This window comes from Etheostoma spectabile, chromosome 7, assembly GCF_008692095.1.
Source record: "Etheostoma spectabile isolate EspeVRDwgs_2016 chromosome 7, UIUC_Espe_1.0, whole genome shotgun sequence".
In the NCBI taxonomy this organism is placed as follows: domain Eukaryota; kingdom Metazoa; phylum Chordata; class Actinopteri; order Perciformes; family Percidae; genus Etheostoma; species Etheostoma spectabile.
Window position 1 is genome coordinate 19,254,555 of NC_045739.1, and position 20,464 is coordinate 19,275,018.

General features: G+C 38.8%; 2 protein-coding genes across 3 annotated transcripts in view; both read right to left on the minus strand.

The window, feature by feature from the left end:
- Positions 1-13,370, minus strand: part of ctnnbl1 (catenin, beta like 1) — a 62,365-nt gene extending 48,995 nt beyond the window's left edge. For both annotated transcript variants that reach the window (XM_032520849.1, XM_032520848.1), the window contains exons 1-6: positions 13,172-13,370; positions 11,655-11,888; positions 8,628-8,734; positions 7,657-7,796; positions 6,833-6,930; positions 2,079-2,172 (exon numbers count right to left, since the gene is read on the minus strand). In XM_032520849.1, the coding sequence (XP_032376740.1) occupies positions 2,079-2,172; positions 6,833-6,930; positions 7,657-7,796; positions 8,628-8,734; positions 11,655-11,888; positions 13,172-13,201 (703 nt within the window). In that variant the 5' untranslated portion in view covers positions 13,202-13,370. The remainder of the gene's footprint in view (positions 1-2,078; positions 2,173-6,832; positions 6,931-7,656; positions 7,797-8,627; positions 8,735-11,654; positions 11,889-13,171) is intronic.
- Positions 1-20,464, minus strand: part of e2f1 (E2F transcription factor 1) — a 408,003-nt gene that overhangs the window by 328,425 nt on the left and 59,114 nt on the right. The window lies entirely within an intron of this gene.

Genomic DNA, 20,464 nt, shown 5'->3' on the forward strand with positions numbered 1-20,464 from the left:
GTAAAAAAATAGAGGTATATATTGTGTATTGCCATTCAGCCGAAAAATCCAGAGATTTGATTGTTATGATTTTTAGTCTTGGACTAGAAAAGACTACATCTCTAGCACAATATGGATGTGAAAGCAGTTATAAATAGCCTACGTGACAATAGAATTTGTTTTGGTTAAAATCAACAACTAACTGTGATAATAAATCACGATCTCAATATTGATAAAAAATAATCATGATTATAATTTTGGCCATAATCGTGTAGCCCTAGTGGAATGTATCCTGCCAACACACATTTTGTAACTTTGGTCAGTACAAGGCAGGATTAGCAGAGAGACTTCTTCTAAACAAGGTTGCACTTCCAATTTTGCGTGGAATACCTGCAGACGAGTAAGTAGTTCTATACAATTTCTTTTGTAGATTAGGGTGAACTGGTGTGTGTTGGAGCAGTGTTTTGCCATTGATAACAAGGTGGCTAACCACTAGCAGCATTAACTTCTAGCTAGTCCCTAGCTACTGCAGATGTGCGACTTGAAGTAAAAATGGGATAGAAGTGTGATGCCTCACTCTGTAGCTAAAACAGAGAACTCAACACACAGGGTGAAAAGAGGAACTGCACCAATGTGCAGTACAGCAAAAATATGTTTTTTTTGTAAACCTATTCTGGGACAACCTAAAAATACAATTATGAACCTGAATATGGGCGCTTTCTTAAGCTAATTTAGTGATTGTAAAAAAATGCCAGTGATGTTAACAACATGTACCAACGTACTGAAAAGTTAAGTGACAGTAACATTTTTCACCATAGCTACAATAAGCTACTGCACTAAGTGTGGGTAAATCCAATCTCTGTGGTGGATGTGGTGGTGTCAGGTTGTATGACCTTCTCAACAGTGTGAATGTGTTCCTAACTTTGAGAAATGTATAGCAGTCCGTGTGAACCGATCATGAACCAAACTATTTGACTTCTGTTTACCATGGCCGACAACAGCGACCAGAACACAAGACAGAAATTGTAAAACAAAAAGAATGTAAAAATAGATGGGCGCAATAAGACTTAGAAGGACTGTGCATACAGTTGTCAATACCAAACTCTGATACTATTGTTGATTTGTACTTGTGTTCTTTGATGGCCAACACAGAACAGACACAAAACTACTGTGATGCTTTCTTTTCTTTACCGACTAACTTCATATACTTTTCAACCTTGTGTATATATATATGGATATATATAGCAACAGAATTATAAATATTGTAAATTGAAGGAATGCAAGAATTAAAGGGGTAGGAGTACATAAGTTTTACTTCTTCCTACTCCTTTTCGCACATGTGATAGAGGTATGTTAACACAGGAAAGAAGGGTACTTTGTTGTTTTTCTCTCCAATGTTTTTAAACATTGTTTTATTATTTCTTTTTATCATTATTTTTTTTAATTTTATTTGTATATACTTCCTCTTGCATGTTCGAAATAAAGATATCAATCAATCAATCAATCAAACCTTGCAAAGAATGTAAAATGTGTCAGTCTCCATATTTCATTCCTAGCACCTGCTTTGTTGGTCAGTTTAACTGGTCTTGGATTCAGTTCAAAACATGATGAATTTTTGAAAGCAGTATGCCAAGTTTTCAGCTGTGCGATTCAGATGTATTTTTGCGTACATTGGGCAGGTGGCAGTAGAATGACTTTAGCTCTGTGTCGGTCCTACACCCTTAAGTTTCTGGTCAAAGACTCCGTTTGGTAGTATAGGGTGAAAAATTAAGCTCATTTTTATGAAAGGCCAATAGCTGAAAACGTACTGCGTATAGTCCACAATACCTTTACTGTAGCTTAGTCCAGCCAACCTGGTCAAAACTGGTTACAGATTAAACTAAATAACTATGTCACTTAAACAGATATGATATGACATTATGGAGTGTTGCTTTTATTATGTCTACAATGAGTCCAGTATATGGCAGTGAAATTGTGGGTGGGATGAAATTATAAACTCAATCAACATTAACTAAAATACAATTTCTGTTTATGTTGATGGCAGTTTGCTTCCGGACAAACAGCAACATATGTCAAGGCCTTGGTGTACATCTCCTTACCCAGTGTGTTATAGATGCCATCAGCCTCCTCCTTCACCTGTTCATCCAGCCGCTCCATATTCTGCACCAGCAAGGCCACCACCTGACCCTCCAACTACAGACACAGAAAGATAAAGTTCAGTGTTATGACACATTTTTACTAGCCTGTGGTGGTCAGACTCAAGATTCAAGTCAGAATATGAGTCTGATACTGCTCCATTGGGCTGTGATTATGGGGCGTGTTTCAAACAAAAATGCCTCTGCACTCAATTGGATAGACCTACAACCAATCAGAGTAACGGAATTCAACTTTACTGGCAAGACCGAGACAGTGTATCATCTCCATTGCAATCATTCTTTGCACAATGCACTTCCGTCATAGATCATTTGTTTTGTGTAAATATGAATGTTGATAACATTATTGATAGTGAGATGCTTGCTACAGTTTAATTTCTAAAGATGAAAACACATTTTATTTCTCTGATTCACGGCTTTGTTCTAATGCCACTGGGCGCTCCCTCTCTTCAGTCACTCTCTCTCTTCACCATATAACGTTACCTTGCTTTCGAGCGGTCGTTGAGGCTCCGTCTAAAACTCTGCTAGTTCATACAGCATATATCATTTTATTTATATAGTTTACCAGCTGACTTCTCTATTGGCCGTTGAAACAAGTCTCTTCTAAAACCAGCCTCTGTGACTTGACAGCTAAGTTGCAGCGACACCATCAGCTGCTTTGGGTCAAGCTGAGACAGGCCAGTTGAGGATTTTAAAATTAATGTGCTGTTGATTTCTTCTACAGTTAGGTCCAGAAATGTTTGGACAGTGACACAATTTTTCACAAATCTGGATCTGTGCCCTAACACAATGGATTTGAAATGAAATCATTGAGATGAAATTTTAGTGAAGACTTACAGCTTTAATTTGAGGGTTATATATCACAATTGAAGGAAGGGTTTAGGAAATACACATAGTCCCCTTATTTCAGGGGACCTTAAGTAATTGGACATATTAATATAATCATAAATGAAATGTTCATTCTTAATACTTTGTTGAGAATCCTTTGCAGGTGATGACTGCCATAAGTCTGGAGCCCATAGACATCACCAAGCGTTGGGTTTCCTTCTTTGTGATGCTTTGCCAGGCCTTGACTGCAGCTGTCTACAGCTGTTGTTTGTTTGCAGGTCTTTCTGCCTTAAGTTTTGTCTTAAGCAAGTGGAACAAACGCTCGATTGTATTGAAATCAGTTGATTGACTCGCCCATTGTAGAATATTCCACTTCTTTGCCTTGAAAAACTCCTGGGTTGCTTTTGAAATATGTTTTGGGTCATTGTCCATCTGTACTGTAAAGCGCCGTCCAATCAACTTTGTTGAATTTGGCTGAATATGAACAGACAGAAGGTCTCTATAGACTTCAGAATTCATGCGGCTGCTTCCATCTTCTGTCATTTCATCAATAAACACTAGTGACCCAGTGCCACCGGAAGCCATGCATGTCCATGCCATATACTCTGTCTCCACCACGTTTTATCGATGATGTGGTGTGCTTTGGATCAAGAGCCGTCCCAAGCCTTCTCCATACTTTTCTCATCCCATCATTCTCCTACAGGTTGATCTTAGTTTCATTGGTCCAAAGAATGCTATTCCAGAATTGGGCTGGCTTTTTTAGATGTCTTCTGGCAAACTCCAATCTGGCTTTTCTATTCTTGAGGCTTACGAATGGTTTGCACCTTGGTGAACCCTCTGTATTTGCTCTTGTGAAGTCTTCTCTTTATGTAGACTTGGATAATGATAAGCCTACTTCCTGGAGAGTATTCTTTACTTCACAAGATGTTGTGAAGAAGTTCTTCTTTACCATGTAAAGGATCCTGCGATCATCAACCGATGTCTTCCGTGGACGTCCGAGCCTTTTTGTATTGCTGAGCTCACCTATGCGTTCCTTTTTTCTCCGAATTTACAAAACTGTTGATAGGGCCACTCCTAATGTTTCTGCTATCTCTCTAATGGATTTTTCTTTTACCACAGCCTAAGGATGGCCTGCTTTACTTGCATTGAGAGCTTCTTTGACCGCATGTTGTGGATTTGCAGCAACAACTTCCAAATGAAAATGCCACACCTGAAATCAACTCCAGACATCTTATCTACCTAATTGATTATGAAAAAATGAGGGAATAGGCCACACCTGCTCATGAAACAACTGTTCACTCAATTGTCCAATTACTTTAGGTACCTTAAAATAAGGGGACTATGTATGAAAATGTGTGTAATTCCCAAACCCTTCCTTCAATTGTGATATATAACCCTCAAATTAAAACTGTAAGTCTTCACAACAAATTCATCTCAATGATTTCATTTCAAATTCATTGCGTGGGCTAAATTTTTTACCACACCCAGATAAACGATACCCAGCTCTATGTAACACTCAGTGACACTTATGAAGCTCATCTTGCATTAAAATGAAAGGTACACAACATCACTCAACCCACAAACATGTTTCCCCATCTCATCATGACTACTGTGTAATATGAAGTATGTTGGAGTTGGGTGTCATTTTATTATCTTTATAAAAGAAGAACAGTACCATTTTTTAATTGTCTCCACTTTCAATGTTTTCCAGTGCCTTGGAAGTATGTCAACTGAATACTTATCTTTGTATTTTGCAACATTATGTGATGATTGAGAAGAAAACTAAGAAGTTCGTTTCACAAAGAGAAAATAATGCAGAGGCAGGGATGACAATGTGAATGTTCACTTTTAAGCTTCAGTCTTGGCAGAAGAAACTTGGTTCCTGACTGAGCTTCTCCGAACGTGTCTAAGTGTTATCAGTAAAGTCAAGATTGGAGACTCATAGCCAAACAGAGCTTGCGGGGTGCCGACTGGCTGAATAAAAGTACTATTACGGATGAGAGAGGACGACAGTCAACACAGATTTATGAGCCACAAGAGACCATTGTGGATCATTTTAATTCATCTTATCAAGGATAACACCTGGCCTTCTGGCAACAAGGACAGAGGAGCTGGCGCTTACAGCAAAGAGGAAAGAGAAATGGATTCAACCAAGCCCTGCTGCCCTGAAACCGTTTCCCTTGGAAGCAGCTGTAAAGAAGAGTGTGGTGGCGCTCCATTGCATGGTAAATGGACTCCATTTATATAATACCTTTATCCTGTGAGCACTATGGAGCCACCTGAGCTACTATTTCACATCTCACACACACACACCACACACACACTCCTGTCAAATACTTACCAGCCATCTAGTTAACAAAAAGAAAAAAAACCTCATGATGTGCTCAGAAAGATGTGTTCTCGAGCCGTTATTCCATCTTTTAAGTAGAAAATGACATTACAATATTTCAACTAACGATATATTTTATTGTATTGGAAAGGCAAATCTAATTATGTGCAATGTTATTGCCACTACAATGTCAGATGCTCTACTGCGCTAGCTACATTCAGAGTTTTGCTTGCATCCTTAAGCACATTCAGGTTGAACAGTCCAACAATAAAGCGGTGTATAGATGTGTTTTTGGAACTGGTGACGAATAGCGGAGTGCTATGGTTTGGAGCAAGCAACTGCATACACAGCAATACACTATGCCTCCTCTTTTCTGTGTCCTTCAGTCCAGGTCAGTCCAGTGGTAAACTAAAAGGCTGAAATTTTCTCAGCTCTGACAACGCTCTGCTCTGTCTTAAAAGAAGCCAGCCATTATTATGCAAGTTGTTGGTTGCGGTTAACGGTTAAATAATGTGTCACCTAACATACAAATCATTATTTTTCTAATTCATATAATCACTGTGTGCCTCACTGTATTATCTCTACTATGGAATTAAAGAGTAAAATATATATAATTAGACTGTTCAAAGACCCGTGAAACATCATGTAAAACAGGTCAGTTATTGTAGCAAGAAAACACTGCCCTGATGAATGCCACTGGGATGTAGCCTGGCTCAAAAACGTTCTACGTTCAAGCCAACAGATTCTTTGATGAAGTGTCATAATGATGGCTCTGAAGGAGCCGCTGCACACAGTTCTGTCCTCCATTAAAGGAATATCAGCACATTATTGCAGTTTGACCTTTGTCTGTGTCACTCTAAATGTCAGCTCACATAATGGGGTATCAAAAATAGTCCCTGGTTCATAGACAGCCGAGACAGGCTCATCGACAAAACAAAATACAAAAGATGGCTAAAAGTACAGAGAGGACAGACAAAGAAGATGTCAAACATAGAGCTGATGCCAACAGACACAGTCGGAGGGGGGGGGGGCTAAAGATAGATAACTAAAAAGTATTAAGAGGAGATGCTATAAGCATATGGTTGACATTACAATTTAAAAATACTTTTTTCTCCCTTTGACCATGTCCTTGTCACTTTGTAAAATCTCAGATCTATTTCATTGCCACAACGACTCACACTAGTATATAGCTAAAAAGAGTGGAAAGATACATTAATAAGAATGTAACCATAACAGAATGCACACAGTTAGTTAAGTTATAGTAGGCTCCCAAAGTTTAACAAATTAGTTTTTTTAATTAACATAATTCTAATTTAATAATCTGTTAGTGATCTCTTCGGCAGATGAAAAACAATGATTATACAACATCAATCAATATATCAAAAAACAGACGGACGCTGGCCTTGATTGATTAATAGCATTAAAGGCATTAATCAATCCCTTCTGTCTGGTTTGGATGCCGGAGCCCAGGAACTTTAGTATTGACTACACAAATAGCTGCTTCATCAATACCATCCAAGAATGATGTAAATCCTGAACTTACCAGAGCATCTATGAGTACCTCAGCTCCCTCCTCGCTCTCTTGGAGCGTGTCGATATCTGTCAGCTCTTGCAGCAGGTCCACCACTGCTATGGCAACATGTAGTTCAGGCTAAGGACAATAAGCTTGTGTTGGAATATTCCACCGGGTATCCAAAAATCGCTTGAAAAAGATTAATACGCCAGGGTTTTCCCTGCAAATATATAGTTTGGGTGCAGCACCCGAGCAGTAATAATTGTATTTTGTCCCTAATGGACTTTCTTAGCAAGTTTAGTCTTTAAGCTTTTTGAGTGATTTTTTTATTATCTGCTCTAGCTTTTACAATGTTAAGACACAGAGATGGTAATAATAACTGTCCAACATGATGAAAAGAGATGCAAAACAACCACAAAAGGGACACAAACCAACGCTAAATGACAACAGAGACTCAAAGCAACCCCACAGGAAAACACAAATGACCAAAAAGAGACACAACACAACTACAAAAAGACGCAAAACCCCACAAAAAACACTAAATCCCCCAATCACATCAATTTTTTTAAATTGAAAAACTTAACATGTTTTGAGGAAGGCTGCCTAAATCCACCAGCTAAATATGTGCATAGAAGTCTTCCACAAAGCTTGGGAAAACTCTGTACGCCATTTTAGGCTTTGGCTGCACAGGCACTACTTTGTAGTCATTGTTGGTCTCTCATGGGATTTGTTGACAAGAAAATAACGAAATATCTCCAAACTTATTTTCTGAAAACCAATGTGTAATACCAAACGTTATGTGAATTGATTGAAACTGACGGACTGTCTGAATCCATCCATAACTGAAAGGATATCTGTGTTTTCATGACTGAGAAGGCCCAGCAGTGAGTGGACGGAATTTAGCTCCACCAGCAGGTGGTAGAGGTCTGGCATTGTGGCGATCACGTGCATTTCCTGGATGATGTCATTCAGATCCAGCTCCGACTCCATGAACCTGGTTTAAGGAGCAAGACATTTTGGTTAGCATCTCAGCGTTGTATGTAACCATTAAACCATTAAGTGCAATAGAGCTATTTGGTTATTATATAATAAGACATTAGGGCTGATACTAATGATGTTTTTGGTAGTTGACTAATCTGTTGATTTTTTTTTTCTCCAATTAGTCAACAATTATTTTTGTCACGCCCTCAATCTCGAGCTTCCTTTAGGCGGGGCTCCTGTATCGGGCTCAAGTGCATGTGCACCTCACCTGCTCAAGTCTGTACACCTGTGACTATCACCTAGTTGTCCTGTCTCTGCCTTAACATAACTTAAGCTTCCATAGCAAATTAGATTTTTTGTTTACACTGAAATAGCCATAACTATGTAATTAGACGTCCAAGGAAAGGGGGGTATCTAACTATATAACAGTATGACGTTACCTACCCACGCAGTAACTTATCACTCATGGACCCTCTCCCTCTCACACACATTGGCCAACTCTGGCAGACTCGCTAACTCCTCCTTTTCAACATAAAATAAAAAAGGTTTGCAAAAAAAAAATTACTACTAAAAATTACTCGCAAAAAATGGTCGTTTGGTTGCAGTCCAAAGCCTGACCCTTAAGAACATATCTGGAACAACACATCGAAAATGAAATTATGCATCCACAAATGTAGACTAATCATTGCAGCTCTATGAGACACACAGTATAAATTTACCAAAAATGTGTTAAAGCATCTGAGAAAAACTGTAATAAACATTGGTAAATCCATGTAAAAAGTCTTAATTCATACAATATTTCAATTCTCAGCAAATCATTGTGAACTGACAGTAATGGGCTTACTTCTCTGGGTTGTCTGGAAACTTAATCCTTAGTTCCTGATTTTTGTACGACCTTTTCTCAAAGGTCAGGATCATTTTCTTCACTGAACTCTCATCCACCGGCTCCGCCTGTTTGATTAGGGGAAGGAGAGAGAAGAGAGGAAAACATTTATGGGAAGACAGAGAGAAAGAAAGAAAAGGATTTAATTGAGGCCAATGCTGCAATAAAGAGACATATGGGTCACCCTAATTACATGCGGGTGGAGTGGAATAGCCAGAAGTTTCCTACAGTCAGGGTGAATGTGAGAGGTTTTTAATGGAAAGGGAATGTGTTTGACCTGTTGATGGCTTAAAAGCCTGTAAAGTGTTGGGACACATAATGGCAGGTTAGGAAGTTACAATTGTCTGAAATTATGGAAAAGTGCAGCACTTTGCTCTGAGTAACGCTTGACACAGTGAATACTTGAAAAGGCTGCAGTCTCAGGATAATGAGACCATGATAAAAAATGTTCAGTTTTCTAATGGTATAGATAATATGGCAACACTGGTACTGCCAACGGGTTTGCATCTCCAGAAACAATCACAGTGGAACTTTCCTGGTACAGGCGTTTGGCATGAATCTTCCATGACCTTTTCCCTATCTCACAAGAAAACAGACGAAAGGTATTTATGTTAAGGGTGGGAATCACCAGAGGCCTCACATTATGTCAGGATGCAATATTATTGCAACTTATTATCTTTCTTTCAACTTCAAATTTTTCACAATTTGAAATGATGTCCCCAAAAGGAAACCTTGTCAACATCTATTTGTTCATCTCAATTCAATTATATACAGTGGTGTCTAATAAGTTCACATGCCCATGCTTAAGTTGACTAGAGAGGAATAAAATACTCATCTTTTGTAAATACATACCATACATAGAGATTGGCCTGGTTTTATTATTCATTTACAAAGAAAATTGGTGTCCTTAAAAGGTTGGATTTTTCCTTTTGTTTTAATTAAGGCATTAAGATCTATTTACAAAAGACAATTTTTTTATTCCTCTTTTTAGTCAACTTAATCATGGGCATGTAAACTTATGAGCACCAGTGTGTGTGTGTGTGTGTGTGTGTGTGTGTGTGTGTGTGTGTGTGTGTGTGTGTGTGTGTGTGTGTGTGTGTGTGTGTGTATATATATATATAAATAAAGGGATTGTTAAGGAGACAAACATATATATTATTAGATTGATACTTGGCGTCTGTGCATGGATACTGTATTGCTGATATCAACATACTATGTTGTATTGATTTTTCCCCCACCCGTAATTCCTGTCTGTTACATTTATTTTTTAATTAACCTGTAATTACGGATGCACCAATGGACAATTTCTGTTTGTTTTTTTCATTGAGTTTGACCTGCAGATACCAATTTGAGCTGATTCTGATTTGATTTTTTCTAATCACTTTACAGCACACACAAATATTTATTTTTCCAATTTTCCATCTTTTCTTTAATAGGTGTAAAATGTTAACAGATAATCAATTGCTACAAAATAGAACTATGTAAATGACTCCTGGTTTGGGAAATTCACACACATCTAAAGTGCCATGTTATAGAAGAACCATTTCCTGCTTTTCACATCCAATATCCAACTTAAAAAATGTAATATATTTAGCAAACTAAAATTCTGTATGAAAACAGGGAAAACAGGTAATGCATTTGTACAAAAGGCTCTTTATAAGCAGTGATTGCTAAGAGTGCATGTCAGAGAATAGTGCTGACACACGCTTCACACCACGAATGGACATGTGCGCCATCCGACAGAAAAGTGAGAGAAAGAAAAAATAAAAGAAAAAAAAGACTTAGAGGGATAACTAACCAGTGGAGATTGTGTGTGTGCATCCGTGTGAGCTGGTGATTTGGTTGTTTGTGTTCTTCACCTGCTAGCTAAGTTGGACGTGGCTGTTGATTCAATATAATGGTGATTGCTGAACACCCTTGCTCACGTTTGTATTTTATGTGCATTTTTACAACATGCTAGAGTAGTTACACTGCATTAAGATAACGTAATTAATAGTTGGTTTATTGTTATTATTGGCTAGCCTATATTTAATTCCTATGTATTATGTATAGTGGCCTTAACAATGTTATTTATTTACAGAATTTGACCGGCATATAATCATCATATGTCAGACTGACAGGCCAGTCATGGCTGATCACGTGAAAATCAGCCATTTCCGGTCACCAGCCAATCGATCAATCGGTGCATCTCAACCTGTAACTGTGCGTTTGTCCGTCAAAATGGTTACAAATCTGCCGAGACGACATATGAGGTAAGCACTAATTAGCTGAAATGAGGTCGGAGAGACACTGGAGAAAATATAACTATTTGCTTTTATCAGTATTTGTGGTAGTCATGTCTGAAAAGCGTCACACTAGATAATAAAATAAAGTTCTATGGCATTCATTCTCTGTATGTTTATGTTTTCTTGTTTCACAAAGGGTTTAACTCGAGCAAGGCAATATAACAATGATAGCAAAACACACTGGTATTGGATTGCTACTCCTTATTGGCCGATACAAGAGTTGAGGTATCGAAATTGGTATTGGGAAGGGAAAAAAATGTATATAAAATATTGCTAACGTATTCCTATATCATCGTGCAGACAAGTAGCCCAATGCTGCATTAGATATGGTGATATTTCCTCACTAATGAAATCAAAAATATGGACAGTGTCAACAAAATCCACAATGACATAATTTACAGTATGTAATATAATATCAACAACACCTGTATAACAACACCTCCCGAGGCATAATAAAAGTAGTTATAATTGTATAAATGCTACTTATAGCTATAATATACCATACTGAGACATAAGAGTGAAAATAATGTAAATAGTGTGTGCTCATGTTAATTTTTTTGTGAGCTGACAGTGACAAGTAATTCCTGTAACAAATTGTGCTGCTCTTCAATCGTGAAATACAGTTGTTTACAAATATGAATAAGAGAGGAAGACATTTGCAAATAAAGGCTTGAGAAAGTATCATTTAAAAATTTGTACCCACCTCAGGTTCTTCTTCATCCTGGTCCATCAGTTTCTCCAGGATCTTCTTCTTGTCCAAAACAAGATCCTCAGCCTCTCTCATGTCACCCCCTCCTTCCAGTCCTAATCCTGCTTCCCGGTATCTGGCCAACTCCCTGGCACTTAGCCCTTTCTGCTGCTTCCCTCCTCTGGAGTCCTCATCTCCGCCCGCTGCCCCTTTATCCTCCTCCTTGGGACGCTTTGCTCCTCTATCAGGCTGAGAAGAAAGGAGATGGTAAATGAAATGATTGTCCACAGGAATTTGGTCTGTTTGGAAAAGCATATAATTTACATAGAGGTTTGCTTTGAGCTCTTGAAATGACTAAGGTGTAGCTCATTTAAAATTTTGTGAAACTTTAAAGTACAGAAGCTCAGTCCGCAGGGAGTTGGGTTGGTAACCGGAGGGTCGCTGGTTGACCTCTACATATGGACCAAAGTATGGTGGTGGACTGGTAGTTGGAGAGATGCCCGTTCACCTCCTGGGCACTGCCAAGTTGCTCTTGAGCAAGGTACTGAACCCCCAACTGCTCGGGGCGCCTTTCCATGGGCAGCCCCCTCACTTTGACATCTCTCCATTAGTGCATGTATAGGTACTGAGCATGTGTGTGTAATTCAGGCCTGTGTGGAATAACAGTGTAAATTGTAATTTCCCCTTGTGGGACTATTAAAGGATACATACATAAATGTAAAGTGTATTATTTAACTGTTTCAACCACTACTATAGGAAGCCTATTGACAACAGACTGGGACTAGCTAAAGTTGCTCCTTTTACTGTACAGTTAATAAAAGGGGACTGTCCACGACATTGTGAACTAATAAATTAAACTAAACATTTCTTACATGAAAATTAATTTGAGATAAGTAATAAGATGCATCGTTATGTCGCACAAGTATTTCCATGAACCTGAAATGACAGAACATAGCAAACAAGACCACCGAAACTCAATAAGGAAACTGCATCCGGACGTTTTCAATGAATCATTTGATGTTAAGTATGTAGCTAGGTCTAGTATGTTAATCAACAAAACTGCATCAATTACGAGAATGGTTTTTGGCACACAAGAAGGGACGTAACCGAACTAACCCCCAGGCAGTGTATAAATGCATAACGTTACGTGTTTGTCTTGTGATTTTAATTTATGCAATAATAGCTAGCACCGGTGTAACTTAGTGTCGTAGACTCTCTATTCATTATTTGCTGCCACACAACTTAGCTAACAAACTGTCCAGCTAGCACGCTAGCTTTAAGTGCTAACGTTATTTATCGAGAAACGAAAACTAGAGTTACTTTGGTCTCGTGCCATGCAGCGCTGCACAAAGGTAACTTTATGCAATTCACCGGCGGTTAACTAACTAACGTAAACAGACACAACAATGTAAATAATGAGACTAACTAAAGCCCGCTACCAGCCACCGGTAACGTTAACTGCTAGCAATGCTACAAGAGACAAGTTAAGAGTTCCCCAACATCGGTGAGCGGACTAAGATGTCTGACGTTACCTGATAATTTAGGAGCTCTCCAACATCCATGTCACCGGGTTAAAAACCTAAACGTTAGAATATTTTTCTTAAGTTTAGGAAGTAAAACCAGAGCGCACAACAGAGCAGTTTGCTTTACAAATAACACAACAAGCTTTCCACCACACACATGCTTGCCGTAAACCAGTAAACCAGCAACTTGGTTTCCTGTCGTCGCAAGATAGCTACTGCCGTAAATGTGAGATCACAATTTATAAACTATTACCGTAATATATTTTTGTGAAGCTAGAAAAAAAAAAATGATCCACCTAATACCGATTTCATCTTTTCATCCTTTACATTTTAATAAAAATCTTACAACATATGCACAGAAGAGCTTCAGCAAGATTTCAGATCAGAAATGTAGGCTACTTATCCTAAAATATGTAAGGAAGTAGCCTAAGTTAGTAAATAGTTTATTTAGTATTGCACCTTTCACAGAGCAAGGTCACAAAGTGCTTCACAAAAGCGACATTATATAAAATGACAATAAAACAGAAAAAACAGACCTAAATACACACAAACATATTTGTGAACAAATAACAATGTAGTTAATTTGGGCTTTCTTCAGATTTTCCAGTCCAATTTTGCCTCAGAGGATACCAGCTGTTACAACTCAAAAGTCTGTGACACAAGGAGGCACATGAGTATGGACAACAACAGCTCACATTTGCATTTGTTTGCAATAGTAATTCAGTGTTATACAACCCACAAGCCAGTGGGTCAAGTCACAATAGCAGGTAAAACAGATGCACGTCTGTTTTACCTTAGATGTACCTTAGATGTATGCAGGCAGGGGAGAAGAGGGTCCTCATATGTTAAAAGGATTCACACAATTTTCTGACAAACGTATATATTCACAAGTGTACTGTCTGAAGGTATGTTCATACTTGTAGGCCTAAGGGTTAGTACAGGGGAAATACAGCTGTGTAATAAATGCTTCTTTTGTGAAGTTAAGAATGTTCAAATTTTGTTGACACTGTATCAGAGAAGTGTTGATTAAATACTTTGGTCATTTTTGAGGCCATTGTTTGTTGGGTTATTGTGTTGATCTGCATTATACAGTACAAGTGTGTAATGTTATTGTGTCCAATCTCTGTATTGGTTAACACTTTCAGTAATGTCATATGTCTATGTATTGACATACTATTAAATGTGTCTGCAGTTTAAATAAATTAGATTCACACAGCATGTTGTGCTCAAAGTAATACAACCGGACAAAAAGTTTTTTTTCCTGCAACAAAATCAGCTAATTTGCCAATCCTGAAACAAACCCCCTTAGTGATACAATTAAAATTACACCTCGTACATAACATCCTGGTCTTAAGGGCTCAGTCTTGCTGTATTCATTTCAGGAGATGTGCCGAGCTGTCTTATTCTTCCAGACAGGCAGAAAATCACCTTTTCAATGAGCATCATTGGGAAATGTATGAGTGGTGCGTGGTGTGGAAGCCTCCATTGCCAGTCCAGTCTCTGGCCAGTGATCTGTGACAGAAGAGAAATAGAAACACCATTTAAAAGGAAGGCCACTGCCAAACAGTCAAGCTTGGCATCCCAGAAAACACAAGGGGATAAAACACTTGATCAAAGAAAAGAGAGAGAAACAGAGTGGAATGGAATAAAAGGGTAAGAGGGGTAAAAGGAGAAATTTACATGGAAATCGCAGACAGGGAGGCTGCTTCAGATTAATACAAATCCTTGATTGTGCAAACTGGAGAGAGCTTAATTTGGATTAAAAATAATAACTTTGTCATGTCTTAAAGGTGCTCAGCCACACACCACCGTTTTTACTTGCATTTTTTGAAATAATCCATATGTATTTGTGTTATGTTGTGAATGTGAAAATGAACAGCTACCTCTGTCGAAAGTGGAGAAATCAGGCCAATTACAACAGCTGGTCAGTCTGGCGTCATGTTGCCTGAGCTCATTACTATTCATGAGTTCTCCCAGTTGCGCTTAGTAAAGGATGCTGATAGACAGGCTCTCATTGGCTAGCTGTTAGCCAATCAGAGTCAAGCAGCTGAGCTCATTGAATATTAATGAGAATTGGCACAAATTGAACTAAGTCTTCTTGCAGGCTTTCTATACCACACTAGAATGGTTTGAAACAAGGTAATCAAGGCATTTTTTCCACAAAAATATGTTACAGAGTCCATGGTAGAAATTCAGACATTACGCCAAAGTAATGAAATATGTGTGCCTTTAACTTTGTAGAAGTGCAACTGAAACAAAACTAGGTAAATGCCATCATTTCACAGTGGATTATGGTTATTAAGGAGAAATATTTAACATGTTGGCTGTATTAAATCATAAAATGACCATAATATGTCTTAAGATATTAAGGGAAACTTGGTTATACTTATAAATCTGACAAGAATGCTAAAGCCAATGTATCCATGGAAGCCATGGAAGCCCCAACCAAACGAACTGGATCAACAGAGATAGATTCTACCCGACCTAAATAAACCTTGGCATCTTTTTAAACAGTTTCATGTGGTAAACATAGGTATAAATAGCAGACGGACACACAAAGTATTGTATATTTTCATAGAAATATGTCAAACAGCAACCTGGGAATCAACCCTGATTTCCCCCCTCTGCTGGAACTGCATTGAAGCCTTCATTATTACAAATCCTTTTTGTTCTACACAATGATTAACACACTCCACAATCCCTGAAGGAGCCAAACGCTTTTCATACACAACCGTCTTCTTAATGACATCGCCTCATCATTTCCCTGCAGAATTATTCTGGGGCGACGCTGTAGGATCATTTCCACAGAATCATACCCCATTTCCTTAGAAAAAGAACAAAATAATTTTACACAAGCTGTGAGGGCTGATTGCATTAAATCACATGAGGTCAGTATGATTATATCATGCTGCGGAGGCCAACATAACTGCGCTCAAAATTCAGATTGGCAACAGTAAAAAAACAGATAGAAAGAGATGATGAGGACTGATTGCACTTATCATTTCCCCTCATGTCAAGTGGGGCAATCAAAGGATTTTCTCTCCTCTAGACCACATTTCCTCTGCATGGTACTCGCTCTTTATTGGTTTTTGATTATCAAAAGTTGTCAATAGTACCTGGTTCCTTTTTTTGGTACCACCGCAGTCAAAGTTCCAACCGAGCTGAGCCAATACTAAAAGATGGAATTAAAACACTGCAGGCAACTGATTGTGCATAAAGAATCGTCACTTGCACATTTTTTTCTTTCACTCAACCCAAATTAAAAAAAGAAAAAAAGAAAAAACTGCAAAACTACATCCTAATCTCGTACGCCATAGATTATTACGTTCCTCTGTTTGGTAGCACGAAAGGATGGAGCCAGTGTCGCATTGAAGATGATGTTACAGCAGTTTAACACACGTTGTTATGGCAATCAGCTGAGAATCCTACTCACAATGGGGGGATACTATCCGCAATGGAAAACGAAATGGAGAAAAGTACCTGGTAGCAAAAATGGGCTGAGTTTAATTGAGCCAAAATATTTTGTGTAAATGAGGCAATATTACATAGGATTTGAGTTATGATTCCCATTTAAGCCATGTCCCAACAGCACACAGCTCAAGATAAAGCACTTTGCTTTGTGGGATTAATAAAGTATACATTGTTATTTTTAATATTATTATTATGATCTAGATTTCCAAAACCATAAAGAGCCAATAAGTTGTGTTGGCCATTGAGTATAATGGTATTCTGTTGATAAACAAGCAACAAGCCTCTCCATAAACTCTCTACCAACCTCCCCTGCCAGGTAACCATTTGATTTGGAAAAGGTTTAAAGTGACAAAAAAAATGATTTAATCCGTCAGAGAAAAGTTAAAACCTTGGCATTTGACTCCTTTTTTCTGCCTTGTCTGTTCACGAAGGTTTAACAATTCCCTATTGGAACAAAAAGTATACACGGATGAAGGACGTAGATTCCACCGGCTTGTCACTTTATTTGGTCAAGTCATTCTGAGGCTGTATGACGTCAAAGTAGCATTACATTTTAAACTAATGCCCATTATCGCTGCTGCAGCTTGGAAAGTTCCGATGTTTTTAGTAAGCGGTGGGTTAACTCCGGCTTTTTTAAGGACCTGAAGGACTATTCGGCAATTCAAATTCCTAATAACTCTAATATATTGTCTCATTCTTATTTTCCTCTTCCTGTACCTCAAATGTTAAACACACAATTGGCAAGCACTTTGCATAGGTTGCATAAGGAAAATTCACCTTTTTACATTGTGCTAACACAATGCCATGGATAACTGGATACTGTACATGGTGGCATGGTGCTCTCCAAGAACACAGACAAGCTCACGCATATTTTCTGTAAATGCTTTCAAGGAAGCCAGCAAGTGTTCATTTCAAAGCGTTCCCAGGCTGAAGTTTGCTGCCTTAACATCGCCACTGAGACAAGGAAGAAAAAGACAGCAAGGGAGAAAGTGGCAAGAGGTAGATGCACAGTAGACTTAAGCTCCAAATGCACGTAGGAACAGTGTAGGAGGGGATAGAAGAAGATAGAGAGAACAAGAGATAAAGGAGGTGGAGAGTGGCAGGCAGAGATAGAGGAGGGGAAAGCACATTAATATTATCTCCATTATGAAAATGATGGCTGTGGTGGGCTGGCAAACCAGGGATGGCTAATAGGAGCAGCCTGCACACACACACACACACACAAACACAACACACCACACACACACACACACACACACACACACACACACCTCTAAAACACAATTTAGAACAAGATGTAATACAAAAACTTTCCAATGAAACTGATACTGATAAAAGTGTGTTAGGTGGATTAGCAGCTCCTTAAAGGCATGAAAAATAATGAAATTCATTAATTAATTTGCTCACCCCCGTGTATAGTAAGTGGAAACCCGGTTTAAAGTCACGTCCACCAAACAGGAAGCGTCCATTTTTAATTGCATCTTCAGAATGTTTATGGTCTTGAAGAGCTCAGAATTCACAAGTGAATACTGCTGTGTACTTGTTAGAGTCCCATTGAACAATAAGACATTGTCATGTTAATAGACACAAATCTTACAATTCAGAGGAGCTACTGTTTGTTTGCTTGCACTAAGAGAAGCTTTCTGTAATCTGCCTTCAACCAATTAGTCACATAGGAGTTTTTCCTTCTGATCTGAATCAGGGTTCTAAGAATAGAAATGGATATACTTATTCTTTGTCACACATAAACACCCTTCTAAATCCCTGCTTTCACATATAACTCTGCTCTTAAAGGTGCCTTATGGAGTTTTCTTCTACAGACCAAAGTTGATGTTTACATTCGGTGTTATTAATCAAAACACACTGGCCCTCATTTCTCAACCTAACGTAGAAACCAGCGCAGGTATGAGCGCAGATATCCTCTTCCGGTCAACATTGTTTCCGTAATAAACCGGATTCCAGCTGAAGTTTATTTAATGTATACATCCTTGACATATTTGTACACCTAATAGTAAACTATAGGCTTATATTGCAATCTCTTAGGCGTACATGTAGGTGTACCTATATGTAAATAAACACACGGTAGCAGAGTTAATGCAGTTTTTTTTTTTATTTCACTCGTGATTTTTTGAGTCGGAGCCAGGCAACAGCTGTGAGGGAGAGCTCGTGTCCTCTGCCCCCCTGTGCTGGACCACCACCCTGACCCTGTCTCCTGACAGCAGAGGGGCTGGAAAAACAAGCCAAAATATGTCGGTCAATGGCAGAAAGAAATCGTTCATTTGAGGCCATTAACAACACTTTAAAAGACAAATGAAAACCTAACGAATAAATAAAAATGTTGTTGTGCATGTTTCCTGTATTGACTATCATTACCAAACATAACATAACTACACCTTTTGAAAGTGAGGAGTAACATCCTGTCTGTCTCTTTGGTACAGCCAAAGGGGCTGTGCTGGACACTGCTCTCTGGGCATTGGGTCAGCTGGCATTCTGTTCTTTTCAATGTATTATGAGTTAATTGAAGTGTGAGTTGGGCTCATGGAAACAGATGTGAGATGTTAGCATGAGCACTAAGCTAACAGCTGGGAGCTTCCACTAGAGTGGAGAAAACACAGTGTTAGGATATTTGTAGTCCACCTTGAAGGTGTGACCACAGTAGGGACAATAATAACCTGCACCAGACACACTGAAGTGCCTTGCTCAAGGACACTTGACAGGCAGATGTGGTGGAAGCGGAGCACTCGCCATTCACCCTCCACTAGAGGTTTGAGTCATTAGTACCCTTGTAGCGTCTGAGCATGTTGAGATATTCAGCATTTGATCACAAGCTCCACTACTTATCAACTTTATTGCTATCAGGATACCACTGCACCGGTGCATATCATTTATTTCTCTGAGCAAGGGTGTGTGCGTGATGTCACCTCCTGTATTCCCAGCAGCCTGAGGTGGCCTAAATAGTTAATGTAAAACAATTCCAATCCACATAAAGCCAACTAAAGACAGAAATGAAACAAATCAAACTGCCAACAGACGGCTTTGACTGTAAAATACTTTAAAATAAAGGGGGGGGGGGCACTTCACAAGTGTTGGCTGAACAACAAGCAAGATGAGATGTTTACTGTCAGTTTTGAAGGACGTAAAGGGCACAATCTGCATTTGAGCGAGGGAAAGAGAAATCCAATTTCACTGTGTATACCGCAGTCCCATTTTAATGTCAGGCATAAATGTACTCTGGCTGAATCGTATCCAGAAGCAAACTGGATGTGAGATGAATGTTAAAGGGGCTATAAGTAAAAATGTTACTGCCCTCGTAGCACAAAACAACCCTACTATATATCTGCACAGCTTTTAGAAAGGCCTCTGTTGTAATTAGTGAGTTTATTTGTCTCTTTAGTGACATTTACAGGCCACCGTATCTCAAAGGGACAGGAGATGGGGTCAGACACTTGTGCTACAGTTCATAGGATTTTTTCTTGCAGTTAGTTATTGTATCTGACAACACAGATCATTTAAGGTCAAAGATTATATAACTACAGGTATAAAGAGAATTGGTGTCCGTCTACATGCCATTCTGTCAGTCTGTCTCTTTGTCCAAGTAATCCGTACGTACAGTCCTCTGCAGTGGTGATCCCTGGGAGGTTGGCCTCTCTCTGTATGAGTCTGATCCCCACCGCTTGTGGAGTCAAATGTTGACAGAGAATCACAAACCCCATCAGAATACTAAAGAGGCCAGAGAGTGTCTTTATGTGAAAGAGCAAGAGAGACAAAGAGAGCAGCAGGTTGTGTGTGTGTGTGTGTGTGTGTGTGTGTGTGTGTGTGTGTGTGTGTGTG